Genomic DNA, 14,914 nt, shown 5'->3' with positions numbered 1-14,914 from the left:
TCACAAGTGACAGAGAGAGTTATACGTGACATTTTGTATGAAAGGATTTCGAAAGGTAGAAAGTCTAGAGAAATGATATCCTGTGTCATTATTGGTTTTCTCATTTCCACAAAGAGAGGAAATGTGCTAGATTAGGAGAAAAACCCCCCTTCGATAAAGAGGAGAAATGATGCTTAATGAACACCCTTGGAGCACTTTGGACTAGGTGACCAGTAAATTCTAGCAGCCCCTGGTCTCACTTGATAAATAACAAAAAGAAATCTTGGTTTACCATGGTTCCCTTTGGTAGTCCCTTTTATCACAAAGAAAAGTAGCATGTAATATGTGGAAAATGCGCTGGTTTGGGAGTGCTTTCCATTTTCCAGACATGGAACTTTGAAAGGTCGTTTACCTACCTGATTCTTGGTTTTCCTCCTACAAAGTATGTATATATAGTCAGTTTTTCTGTATCACAAAACAACCCCCAAATTGCAGTAGTTTACAATAATAATAACACATTTATTCTCACTCAAAAAACTTTTCTGATGTATGGCTCAGCTGTGGCTCTGCTCCAGCTGTGTTCCGTGTTTCTTATTCCCAGACCCAGACTGAGAAGGATAGCCCCCGTGTGGGGCATGCCTATTATCATGGCTGAAAGAAAGGGTAAGAGAGCTTGATGGATGCCTCTTAGCGCTACTGCACGGTTCTGGCATAGGCCATGTCCACCGTCATTCCACTGGCCAAAGAGAATCACGTGGCCAAGGGCAGTGCCCATGGAGCAGGGAAGCATACTCCTCCCACAGCCAGCCGGCCAATCACAGAACCCTCTACAGGGAGGGGTGGAGGTGAGAGAAGGGAGGGGATGTCGACTTAGCGCTGCAAACCTGTGTGAGTATCATGTAAGGAAAGGTATAGAAAAGTACGCTGTAACCTATGGATTCCTTGCTAATGTGAGAATTGCTATCATTGTGGAACAGTTCCTTTTACTGTTACTTATTTTGGGGATCAAGTCTTAAATATCATTAAAATCCATCACTTCTCCATTCTTACCACAAGCCTTTGTAGAGTTTTTAACCATCTCAGTTGTAGTTTTTTCAAAGCTATGTATTTTGCCTATTTATATTCGTTTTTAAAATTTTACAAGTATAATCATTTGTATTTTCCACTATAACTATATTAAACGCCTTTCAAGGACTTGGGCATCTAGGTTTTTTACTTTTTGTTTCCCTTGATGATTTAAAGTGATAAAATTCTCTCTAGGAAATTTAGAAATTTTTGGAAGGATAAAGAGGAAATTTAAAACACCAATATCAAATCCCTGTCTTAATATACACACAAATGTACACAAATATTAATTTTTACTAAATGATTGTACTCTTTTGGCAATGTTTTTCCACTTTACTGTACGTTAGCATGCATTTTTGCTGATTATTGTATATTTTTTGAAAAAATGAATTTAACATTTTGATATGCAATATTAATATATGTAATATGCAATACATGTATATTTATGAAGCTCAATAATAAAACAAACACTCCGCACTTGAGAACTGGACCCTCACAAAACCTGCAAAATTACATCTGTGCTCCTCTGCTACCGCCCCCCTCAGGGGTAACCACTCTTCTCAAGTTGCGTGTTGTCAGTAGCTTCTTCCATTGTTTTTTAAGTGTTTTCACATATGTGTGTATCTCCACACAGTATATTGTTGAGTTTTGCTGGCTTGAGCTTTATAAAAATGGTATCATACTGCTTTAATTTTAGTGGTGAAATGAATGTTACAAAATTAGTTTAAACTGTCCTCTACTGTTAGATGTTTAGAGAGTTTTCTGATATTTTACTTTTACAAAGAACTTGTACATTAATCTTTGTGTTTATCCCCAATTATTCCTTGGGAATAATTTCGAGAGGTGAAATTGCTAGGTTAAAGGGTAAGAACACTTTTAAAGCTTTGTTTTTTTTATAACTGCACAGGAAATATGTCCATCTAGAAGATTTTAATAAAACAAACATTCAGTTTTGCTTGGCAGATAATTATAAGTCATTACTAGCTTTCCACTTTAAAAGACAATAAGAATACACAGAATTTCTGACTCCTTGAAATCTATTCTGTTCTTGTCACACTGTGATATTACTATCCACTTAGTTGCTAAGGCTGGAAACCTTAAAGACACCTTCTGTCTGCTTACCCAGCTCCACTTCAGCCCCCAACGTTTCCCCTTAGTCAGTCCTCAAGTCCTGCCAGTTGTGTCTCTGCACTGTCCCTTGAATCCATCCTTTGCCTTCCATTCTTATAAGCGCTGCTCTAATTCAAACCCTGCTCATCAACCACATGGACCATTCATAACACAGCCTCTTAACTGGTCCCCTCCCTGTCTTGCCTGTCTAATCAGTCCTTCACGCTGTCACTTTCTCAAAACACAGACTTGTCTTTAAAACTGAAACCAGAAATCTTTGATACGCCCATTACCGCAAGATAAAATCTACCCTCCTTAGTTAAAGCCCTTGATCTAATTTAACCTACCTCTCCAGCTTTATTTCCTCATGATTCATCCTCCCCACCCCATTTCACCACAAGAACTTTGTGTTTTATGTTCTAGCCTGCCTGGGCTACTTGTTCCCTATATATTTTCCAGATTTTCCTTGTTCTTGCTACTCCCTCAGCCTGAAATACCCTTCCTCTCCCACTCCTTTCCAGCCTGTTGCCATGCTGCACATGCTTCAAGGCTCCACTGAAATGCCAGCTCCTCCGTGGAGTTTAACATCAATGTAAGTTACCATAGTTATACATAGATGAGTCAGGCATGTTTGCGTCTCCCAAAATACTTCGTTAAAACACGAAAAGAATATATTTTTTACATTTGCTGAGTAGAAAATAATGCTGGGTAGAAAAAGCAGAACACAAACTATTTTAAACAAATCAATTACAATAAGTAAAAAAAATATATATATGTAATGTGTATATATGTGTGTGTGTATGTGTGTGTGTGTATCTGTGTGTATATAGAGAGACAGACAACAAGAGAGACTAATAGGGATACTTGAGCTTGGTGTTTATTAAGCTTCTGAAATTCTTTTTGGAGTCAGGCAGGATGCTTACTTTTTAAAAGAAATTAATAATATAATGCTACTTGTTAGGTTCATTTTCTTTCATAAAGATGCTTGCTTGGGCTTAAACAGGTTTCCATTTTGAGCTTAACCCTAGTTGGTCCAGTTGCAGGAGGCCAGCCAGCTGCTTCTCCTCCCCATGTGAGTGTTAACTGGCTGCGGCGGAGGGGCCTGTCTCCTTGCCAGGTCTGTCTAGTTACGGTCACAGGTGGTGAACTGTCCCTCAGCTCTTCACTAGATGACTGCTAAACGGATGAGCAGGTGATCTTTATGGTCTCGCCAGCTCTCGTATTCTGAGATACTTTTTGTTCACGAGGCACAAAAATGCTTAAGGACAGAGGAAAGTGCCGACTTCTTCTCTGCTCTAGCACCTTCGCTGGTGTCAAGTAGCCCATTGCTCCTTTTCTTAACTCTGAACTGCCAAAATGTGTGGTGTGGGAATTAGTCAGTTGGGTTCTGATCCAGGTGCACCACTACCTGTGTGGCCCTGGGTGTGCCCCTTTCTGTCACTGGGCCTCTGTTTCTGTATCTGTGACATGAAAGGCTGAGACTAGATGTTCTTTGAGGTTCTTTGGAGTTTTAATATATTGTAATTTTATACGTGGTATGTGTAAAGTGCCCAAGCATTTTTTTACCCTATAGTCACTAGCCCTTGTTTCAAAGTTAGGAAATCAGTAGAATGGGATTATTCACAGAATATTTTTCTCTTCACAAAATAGTGCAGATAGCAAAGTGGAGCATCAGGGTATGTAAACAGATATGTGTGATTGAGGACTATCCTGGTTCCATCGCTCGCTTCAACTTACCTTAATATTTTTTCTCTTATGATGGGTATTTCTCAAGTCTTAAAATTGTTACCATTAGTAATGTAAACAAAAAATTTTTGAAGATATCTTGTAGGAAATTAAAATGTTGGAGCAGACTTCAAATATGCACGCTAATTCTGATCAGTCTAGTAGCGGCACAGTATATCTTAAAGTATCTGAACTCTAACAATCATTATAGACTTCCTTTCTTAAGAAAGAACCTCCAAAGTCTTACTGAAGAAGAAGGCCCCATTTTAATTTCCAAGGGACAAACTAATATTTGATATATGGTACTTGATTCTAGAGTTGCTTCTGGCAAACATAATTGTTATTGCTTAAACAAGTGTTTTCTAGTAATTAGAATTTTTTTTCATTTTGATGGCTAGTCATAAATATTAACCACCAGCAGTGCAGGAATAATTTATATTCAAATTGTCAGACATCACTCTGTGAACACATAAAATAATTTACATTTATTTCGAACCTTTTATCCTAAAGTGCTCTACACATAATTCTTTCTAATCTGATTGCAAAGCTATATATAGGACTCTCTCACCTGAAATAAGGCAGCAACCAAAGTAATTAAAATAAAGGGCTCAACTTCAAAAAAGTAAAGGAGAGAAGGAAATGTATTTTTTACTTCTTCCTATATGCTCTTATGCCTGTAGGATTGGAGAATCCATGTTGACCAGATGCACCAACACAAAAGTGGAATTGAATCTGCTCTAAAGGAGACCAAGGTATGTGAATTACTTCAGATAAATAAATGTCCATATACTCATCTGGGGAACACCTATTGAGGGAGAACATGAAAGACAAAAAGACACAATCCTGGCCTTTGAGGAGCTTACTGATTGAACGTACCATATTACCTTTTGATAGCCCTAACACTTAAACCAACTAAGAAAGGTAACTTTATATAAAAGCAAAATGATATATATATATTATATTATGTATATTATATATATTTATCTAATATATTTATATATACAGTCATGCCCTGCATAATGATGTTTTGGTCTACAACAGTGGTCCCATAAGATTATAACAGAGCTGAAAAATTCCTATTGCCTGGTGACATCATAGCTGTTGTAACATTGTAGTGTAATGCATTACTCATGCATTTGTGGTGATGCTGGTGTAAACAAACTTACTGCACTGCCAGTTGTATAAAAGTAGAGCACATACAATTATGTACATTACATACTACTTAATAATAAATGACTATGTTAATGGTTTGTGTATTTGTTATACTGTACTTTTTATTGTTATTTTAGAGCGTATGCCTTCTACTTATAAACAAAAGTTTAGTGCAAAACAGTATGCTATGTTATGCCTGCAGCAGCCTCATACTTCTCATGTTTACCACATCTCTTGATTGCATCATTTTGCCTTGTGCTTGATTTCATCTCGTGTTGTTTTGTTCATCATGGCCCCTAAGTGTATGAAATTCACTGCTAATGTTGCCAGTAAGAAGTCACATAGAATGATTGACCTGGAAATGAAATTAAAAGTGATTAAAGACTACAAAGGTAGAAAATCAATGGTGGTTATTGCTCACCAGTCAGGCATGTCCCATTCCACCATAGCTACGATCTTGAAGCTGAACAAAGTGATGGAAGCTGTTAAAGTATCTGCTTCATTGAAGGCAACAAGACTAACAAAAGTTCAAGAAGGGTCTATATCAGACATAGAGAAACTTCTAATGATCTGGATGGAAGACCAGACACAGAAGCATGTCCAGTGCCATGACAGTCATGACCAAAGCAAAAAGTTTGTGATGTTGAAAGAAAAGGCTGGACCCAACTATGATGCTGAATTTACTGCCAGCTCTGGGTGATTTAAACCATTCAGGAAGCATTATTCACTACATAATGTGAAAGTGAGGGGTGCGTCAGTGAGTGCCGGTGTGAAGGCAGCTGAAGACTTTTTGGAAACTCTAGATAAGCTGATTGTGGAGGAAGATTACTTGCCAGAGCAAATATTCAATATGGATGAAACCTCCCTATTCTGGAAATCAATGCCTGAAAGGAGTTTTTATTCAGAAGGAGGCCAAGTCACTGCCAGGTGTCAGGGCTTTTAAGGGCAGGATGGATGACAGTCTTGCTCGGGGGCAATGTTGCAGGCTACAAAATGAAACCCTTTGTGATCTGGCACAGTGAGAACCCCAGGACCTTCAAACATATCAATAAGCACACGCTGCCTGTGTACTACAAGGAGTAATAAGAAGTCATGAATGACCCACTTCCTCTTCCAAGATACTCTCCTGAATTGCTATGTCATTGAAATGGAGAAGTATTGTTTGAGAATAACATACCTTTTAAGATTTTGCTTATCATTGGTAATGCTCCCAACAACCTCCTTTAATTGATGATCTTCATCCCAATATCAAAGTGATGTTTCTCCCTTCAAACACCACCTCTTTGATCCAACCAATGGATCAAGGAGTTCTGGCAGCTTTTAAGGCCTAGTACCTGTGGAGGACCTTTGCCCAGACTATTGCTGCAACTGAGGAAGACACTGAGAAGACACTGATGCAATTCTGGAAGGATTACAACATCTATGACTGTACCGAAAACCTTGCTTGGGCTTAGGGTGATGTCACCAAGGAGTGTATGAATGGCATCTGGAAGAAGACACTCAAGAGGTTCATCCGTGACTTCAAAGGATTTGCCAAGGATGAAGAGGTTGCAAAAGTAAACGAAGCTGTGGTTGAGATGGCAAACAACTTTACCCTGGGTGTGGATGAGGATGACATTGAGGAGATCCTAGAGGTGGTTCTGAGGAATTGACTAACGAGGAGTTGTTGGAACTGGAACAGGAACACATAGCTAAAGAAGAGGCAAGAGAAAAGGAAACTGCAGGAGAAGAAAGAAGAACCCCCAAGAAAATTCACAGTGAAGGGTTTAGCAGAAGCTTTTACAGACCTCAACAAGCTCCTCAAAAAGTTGAAAACATGGAGCCCAACAATGAAAGGTTTTCATTAATAGAGAGGAATGTTCATGCTGAATTATCTGCTTGTAAGCAAATCTATGATGAAAAAAGAAACAAACCAAGCAACCACCATGGACATGTTTCTGAAAAGAGTGACCCCTCCTCAAGGAGAGCCTCAGGCAGGTCCATCAGGAGCTGTTCCAGAAGAAGACATTGTTATCATAGGAGACGACAGCTCCACACGTGTTATTGCCCCTGAAGACCTTCCAGTAAGACAGGATGTGGAGGTGGAAGACAGTGATGTTGATGATGCTGACCCTGTGTAGGCCCAGGCTACTATGTGTGTTTGCATCTTAGTTAACTAAGAAGTTTAGGGGTGAGCCCAGTGGCGCAGCAGTTAAGTTTGCATTTTCTGCTTTGGCGGCCCAGAGTTCACTGGTTCAGAACCCGGGTGCGGACCTGCACACTGCTTGGCAAGCCATGCTGTGGCAGGTGTCCCACATATGAAGTAGAGGAAGATGGTCACGGATGTTAGCTCAGGGCCAGTCTTCCTTAGCAAAAAGAGGAGGATTGGCAGTAGATGTTAGCTCAGGGCTAATGTTCCTCACAAAAAAAAAAAAAGTTTAAAAACTAAAGAAAAGTAAAAATTTTAAAAACAGATAAAAGATTATAGAATAAGGCTATAAAGAAAGAGTATATTTTTGTGTAGCTGTACAATGTGTTTGTGCTTTAAGTGTTACTACAAAAGAATCAAAAAGTTAAAAAAATTTAGAAGTTTATAAAGTAAAAAAGTTACAGTAAGCTAAGGTTAACTTATTCTTGAAAAAAGACAAAAAATTTTTTATAAATTTAGTGTAGCGTAGTGTACAGTGTTTATAAAGTCCGCAGTCGTGTACAGCAACGTCCTAGGCCTCCACGTGCACTCACCACTCACTCACTGATTCACCCAGAGCAACTTCCAGTCCTGCAAGCTCCATTCATGGTGAGTGCCCTATACTTGTATACCATTTTTTTATCTTTCATACTGTTGTTTTTCTCTACCTTTTCTATATTTAGATACATAAATACTTACCATTGTGTTATAATTGCCTACATTAGTTAGTACAGTAACATGCTATACAGGTTTGTAGTCTAGGAGCAATAGGCTATAATATGGCCTAGGTGTGTAGCAGGCTATACCATCTAGGTCGTGTAAGTACACACTATGATGTTCGCACAACAGTGAAATCGCCTGACAATGCATTTCTCAGAGTATATCCCGATGTTAAGAGACGCATGACTGTATATATATATATGTTAGAAACATTTCATTCTTTCCTCTCTGAATCCCGAGGGATAACAGAGCACCAGGCCAGCAATGAGTAGAACCTACAGCTTCCTCAGGCTTGCTGTCCTGCCAGATACAAGGGCTTTTGGAGGACATCACAAAGAAGCAAAGTTGGAATGAGAAATTATGGGTCCCAGGCTAGAGCCATAAGTTTAATGATCTACTTCCAACTGGAACATTCCAGGCATCTTTGAAGTGTGCTACAAGAAAGTCATGTTATTCCTTACCTGCTTTGATTATGAACTTTTATATAAAGCAAATTCCACTCACATACATTTTAGATGTGTGTAAGGACAAATGAATTAGCTAAGACTACTAGGTGCTTTTTCACTTTAACCTTCTGCAAAGTGTAACTGAAATATTTCTCGTTGCAGACTTCTTTGCTATTGAAAATTTCAAACTGTCTACTTTTTCACAAGTGGTTGAGAATTTGGGAAATGGATTGGGGGAGATTTAACCCATTTTAAACTATTTTTGAAAAATATATTTTGAATTCTTTTACCTACTAAAATCCCATGGAATTTCTAGGGATTTTTGGACAAACTCCATAATGAAATTAGTAGGACCCTGGAAAAGATTGGCAGCCGAGAAAAGTACATCAACAATCAGCTTGAGCACTTGGTTCAAGAATATCGTGCAGCCCAAGCCCAGCTGAGTGAGGTAATTTAAGAATGATATCTGGGGCTTTATTCCAATTAATGACCTTCATCCCTAAACCTGACACAGCGCTCTTCGTTTGGGAATCGTGAAATCCTTTTCACAAACGGCAACACACTGAGTCTTTGCCCACTTTAGGAAGCCAAATGAGGCAACAGAACTTGTCATGTCTGTTTTACATGTGGTAGAAATTATCTCCTATTACATTTGTTTCTTCATTTGACTGAAATAAGCGAAGGTATATATTGTTGGGGAACCTGGCTTAGAACAGGAACAGAGTGTCAGGACACCTGGTTTTGTTTCTAAGTCTGCTGTTAATTTACCGTATGAGTAGGAGGAAGAATAGTCTGCATTTACATGTGTCAGAGGGAAAAGACATCCTTGCCATAAAGACTTGCAACCACACAATAAGGAATGTGAAAGCAAGACGTATTCAAAGACAAGCAGTTTAATTAATTGAGCAAATTTTTAATCCTTTCAAAGTTTCAGAATTTCAACCAAAAAATAAATTAAACCTTCAGGCTTTGAAAGCGCAGTTCCTTGTCCCAGCTGTAGGGACCTACAGGCTTTCCTTTGGGATCTGTACCCCCTCTTTCCTGATGTTGAAGACGAGGAAGAACACTCGCAAATGTCAGTTGAAGGCATGTTTTTTTTTTTTCTTTCAGCAGACAAGGTTAGAACAAGAAAAAAATGGAAATAAACTTGAGATACTTCTGTATTTCGGAAGATCTCAAAACCAAGCAGAAAGTAATCTTCTCTTTTTTATTAGGTTATTGTTTAATTATTCCTTCATCTACACGTCTATTTATGGATATTGTTACTTTTAAAATGCTGTAAAAGTCTCTGATTAAAGCCACTGTGTATCTCTCAAACATTGATATTAAATAATTGATTGTTAGATTAGTTCCCAAGAACATATTCCGTACTGTCATACTGTTTATTAATTCTTATTAATTGCTGATCCTAATGCTCTCTTATGATTGATTTTTTAGAACTGGTTTTCTCTGCATAGCACGCAAATTAGATCAACTGAGAGCCGCTGCCCTGACCTGTTTGGGAATGGCTGAGGACAGTTTTTATCATGAGCCATGCCCACGCACGTCACACAGCCGTGTACGAATGTCACGGTAGTTCATTATCTACAGCGCTGTAGTTAGATACCTGATGCCTGTTAGGGACCTGAAACAGCTGCAGTTAAATGTCGCTTTCTCAAATGCATTCACTGACCAGGAGGGGAGTTGTCATAAAATGATACGCAGAAATTGCAAACACAGTGAGGTGGTATTTAAGTAATCTGCTTCTGTTTTGAATTTGTTGTTAAACAAAATGTTTTCTCCCTCAGGCAAGAGAGCGATACCAGCAGGGAAATGGCGGCGTGACGGAAAGGACCAGACTCCTGTCTGAGGTGTGCGCCGTGGCTCTCACTGTCTTCTCACCTGTCAGCTGGGCCCCAGCTGTTCGGAGCCTCTCACGGTTCAATGCTGCGGCAGCCGTGGGTTGTTTATTTCAATACTTGCTTCCTGTGGCTTTAAATCCTTTCCTTTAGGAGAAAATACCTAATTTTCTTATCAGTGAATCCATCATGTATGTATATACTGCTTGTTGCCACAAAATGCCTGACGTTGTTCTATTAAACTGCTGATAATATTAGCAAATTCTTAAGTTTCTTTAATGTTTTTTGAAATATAATGATTATAATTAATATATAGAAGAGCAGGTAAAGCACTAACTTAAGTGTCTCTAACAAACTTTAATGTTAGTCTGGAAGACAGAAGATTTGTTTTTAATGATTGCTGTTGATAACTTGTGTGTGATCCCGAGTATTTCTCTGTCCACAAACTGGGAGTGACTTGTAACCCTTTCCTTCTGAGAACTTCTGGAATATTTACATGTCTTGTTGTATTTATTTCCATGATCTTGCAAGAGAGGTAAAACCTAATATATTTTCCCATTTTCCACTGAAGAGCTGGGAGGGGAAAAACCCTTAAACTGGGCCAGTAGGCAACGTGGGACTAAAATCCGAGAGTATCTTTGGTTACAGTCCAGTATAATCATCCCAAACTTTGCTACGTAATAGAATTAAGCTTCTTTATAGAGATTATTTGAGGAGTAAACAGTTATTTTTAAATACTAAGAATCTGACTTTAGAAATATTTAGACTCTAACCCCGTGGTGCTTCTAGCGAAGCAAACGTTATGTAGAAGTAAAGTGCTCACTTACGTTAGGTAAATTAACACTCAGCACGCGTCCTGGGAGCCGTTTAGTTCTGACGGAGTAGGTAGTTATCCCCACTTGTAACATTTCAGGGGCCTGAAAAAAATTAATTTGCTTTACTTGGATGAGCACTTTATTCCCAAGGAAGTTTTTACTCACTAGTATGCTAAAAATAAAGACTACTGAGTTACAGTAATTATGCCTTACTTCTAGATCATATCAAAAATTTTCAATTTTTTAAAGATGGTATTTTTTACCTGTATTAATCCTAGTTTGGAATTTTGCTAATAATAGAGGCGATAGCAGTATCATTTTGAGTATGATGTAGAGTACAGATAAGAGCCGACGTGACAGCACAGTAAGCCTCTGGGAGTTCATGGTTCTGATAGAGCTGTTAGAGTATTTTTATAGAGCCATATGGTATAGACATTATTTTTAGTGTCTATAAAGAAAAAAGTGGCATGTTCTCTTATAAAAACTATATATTAAGAAAGATACCTAGTAAACCTTTATAAATCCAAAATCTTTTTAGGATGTTTATACTATTTTAATTAATAACTGATTATTAGAGACTGGCATGATAGATGCTGTGTGATAACTGCAAGGTGCAAGTGCCTAACGCCTAAAACAACTTAGCTCGTTTTTATTCTATCACGTTACCTCCTGAGGGGGTCAGTGAGGAAGAGATTTGGTGGAGGTCAACATTAGGAGCACTCTTAGAAGATAAAGAAGCTTTGCATATCTACGTACTTCATCTTATTATTCAAATATATCCAGAATACTCCTAATATCTTTATATCCCTTTATGTATTATATCTAAATTAATTTTCCTAATACATTATTCAAAATTTTTGAAAGTTTATTAAAATTCAGTGCTCATGAAAACTTTTTTTTTCAATGAAAGGTTACAGAAGAACTAGAAAAGGTAAAACAAGAAATGGAAGAAAAAGGGAGCAGTATGACTGACGGTGGTGAGTATGTACTCATTTAAAGGAGAAAATGAGCAAGAGAAGAATATCTCTTCAAGGACTCTATTTAACAAAATGTATTAATAAAGAGGGAATCTGCTTTTTTAAATGTACTTGTTTGATGAGAGGTACATGGTGCAGAAATGATGTCTGATTACCAGTATCCTGTTTTCCTTAGAAATCGGCTGAGAAGAACCATAATATTTTTACTGTCATTTAGGACTTTTAAAATTTAAACTGTATCAATTCAGAGATAGAGTTGGAAATATCTACATATGCACTTTGTTATGCTGGTTTAAAAAAAACAGTATTTTCTATTTTTGACAAATGAGCTTCATTATTCCATTTCATATACAAAAGAGCACTAAGTATATGCCCAAATGGCACAAAGGCAGTGATGTGACGACCTTTGTTTGTTTTCCTCTTCCCCAGTAGACCTGACTGGGCAGGGGTCAAACAGAGAAGAATTAATAGTCCTCCAGTAATCATCCTCCATCATGAGCTAGTTGTTTTGACCAGTGGCGATTGCCTAAGATCCTTCTGTGCTCTAGAAAGATTTCCTAGGATTCTGATGGTGTATACTGAGTGAGCTTTCAGGAGGGGATCGAGAGGGGTTTTGTAGTATGTTTGAGTGAACCCCTTATCTATATCTCCAAGGTAATTCTTCCTGCCCTTTTTGTCCCACTGGATCCCCTTTTCCTTCAGACAGATATACTGGCCCATAAAAAAATGTTGAAGACACCCTTAAACACCCTTTTGACAACTCTTCCCCTAGTAAAGGAAGGAAGTTCAGCCTCAGTGCATCAAATGCTGTATCATTTCCCATCCTAAAAGTCTCAGGTGTTTAAATGCCACAGCAAAACTGTGTGAATGTCAGGAAGTTGTTGGCTGTGTTTTTAACCCTATTTTTGGCTTAAGACAAAGTGAGGAAAATGTCATACGATTCTGTAATACACTGAGACTCCAAATGGACGTTTTTATTCCATGTTATTTTCATTCTGCAGCTCCTTTGGTGAAGATTAAACAGAGCTTAACAAAGCTGAAGCAAGAAACCATTCAGATGGACATTCGAATCGGTGTTGTGGAACACACATTACTCCAGTCCAAACTGAAGGAAAAGTCCAACATGACTAGGGACATGCATGCCACAGTCATTCCGGAATCCACAATAGGCTCCTATTAAAACATACTGTTTCTCATGCTTCTCATTAGTTGGTTTTTTATATCAAATTATATTTCATGTTGCATAGATTTCAACACATAGTTATACCTCTTCATGCATGTTCAATGGATATTTTTTGCATATGTACATGCACACATTGTATCATGGTGATTATGGATGGTTAAAGCCTTTAAATTGAATATAATATTTAATAAAGTAATTAAAAATTCTCACTTTCACAGAAGCTTTCACTAATCGTTACATATGTTAAAAACATACCCGCCCACCACCCCAGCTCACTTTTCTTGTTGTCCCCTGCATAAGCTAGTGTATGTGATCCCTGCTTTCCATGAGTGCTGCTGCCCTGTCACTACACGGACCTTTGACACAGTATGGCCCTCAGCTGGGTCCACCTCTGCAGCGATCACAAGTGCTCTGTGCGCAGAGGCAGCTAACACGGCTGCGGATTCTTTCAAAGAACCCAAACTGCCCTTGCCTCAGCTTTATGGTTACCTAAAGTTACATTTTTAAAAAACAATAAGAAAAAACTTCGGTATCCTTATCAACATCTGAACTTTATTTGTCATGAGTGTTTCGTATTTTACATTTTCTGTAATCTAGGCCACCTAATAAATACTTCAGTATGTTTGACTCCGCTCCTATAGTGACGAAAGGGCTTGTACTTATCTCAGGTCTACCTTTTCCTGTGGCACTGGCTCTACTGAGGGGTCATTTTGTCGTGGAAGGAGAGACAGTCATGGGAAGATGAGCCTCCGGTGCTGGGGATCTTTCCTGCCACATCGCAGCAACTCTCTAGACGGGGATTTCTAAGTTGGCGAGATAGGCAATATTTGAGTGACCAGTCTGAGAACTGGGGAACCTCTGGAGGGGAGCACAGACCAGAAGATAACCCACGTTTATTTCTTAAAAAGAAAAAAAAAGCTCTGGTGGTAAATTTTGATAAGAATACTGTATGTATAGGACAACACAAAATAATAAAATCCCTTTCTCGTTTATTTATCCTAATATTTTCTCCCCCCAATTTTTTTCTTAGCCTTTACTTTCTAAACATATACTTTAACTCACACATACGCACGAATCTTTTTCTTCAAACTCTCTCTAGTTTAAGATTAATTAGATAAAAGGAAATCTGTGTATAAACTACTGTATTATTAATCAAGGAGTGACAACACAATGGCGCATAGACTGGTTTATTTAATTTGTAAAGAAGAAGGTAGGTGGGGGGTGGATAATAGGCAGTTTGAAAAAGTCCAAGTCCAGAACTTTCCCCTTCCTTTACGGTCATTGGGAGGGGCCTAGCGGAGTGAAACCCAACCTTTGGTCCCACAAGCTAACATTGATTCCCCGGAATTTATTTGCATAGATACTGTCATGGCTGAGCAGTTTTCTGATGAATTCAATCAATGCAGAGAACCCTTCTAGATAAATCAGAGCTCTCCAACAAAACGTACTTTTGCTCAGAAGCAAAGTGCGCTCTTCATTTCGTGGAAACACATATAATCCAAGAACCCTTCCGAGGAGTAGTATGAGCAGCCCATTTTTCCTTCCTCCTCTGAGCTAATTCAGTTTACTCAGGTTGGTCTGGGTGCCCCTCCTCGCTGTTCCCATAGAATACCCAATACCTCTAATACAGAACCTACTGTACTGCATTGCAATTTTTTTCTTCTACCCTTGTTAATAGGTTGAGCTCCTTGAGGATAGGGAGAGTTTCATTTCCCTGTTCCTGCCCAAGCACCTGGC

The 14,914-nt window shown here is 38.5% G+C and overlaps 1 protein-coding gene across 1 annotated transcript in view; it reads left to right on the top strand.

The window, feature by feature from the left end:
* The window catches only part of IFT57 (intraflagellar transport 57), a 54,046-nt gene extending 40,649 nt beyond the window's left edge, over positions 1-13,397 (top strand). The window contains exons 7-11 of the mRNA XM_046659589.1: positions 4,560-4,631; positions 8,681-8,812; positions 10,152-10,214; positions 11,928-11,994; positions 12,996-13,397. Coding sequence (XP_046515545.1) covers positions 4,560-4,631; positions 8,681-8,812; positions 10,152-10,214; positions 11,928-11,994; positions 12,996-13,174 — 513 coding nt within the window. The 3' untranslated portion in view covers positions 13,175-13,397. The remainder of the gene's footprint in view (positions 1-4,559; positions 4,632-8,680; positions 8,813-10,151; positions 10,215-11,927; positions 11,995-12,995) is intronic.
* The last annotated feature ends 1,517 nt before the right edge of the window (positions 13,398-14,914 follow it).

The sequence above is a fragment of the Equus quagga genome, chromosome 4 (genome assembly GCF_021613505.1).
Source record: "Equus quagga isolate Etosha38 chromosome 4, UCLA_HA_Equagga_1.0, whole genome shotgun sequence".
Taxonomy (NCBI): domain Eukaryota; kingdom Metazoa; phylum Chordata; class Mammalia; order Perissodactyla; family Equidae; genus Equus; species Equus quagga.
Note: the sequence above shows the minus strand (reverse complement) of the source record. Positions and strands in the feature narration are given on the sequence as shown.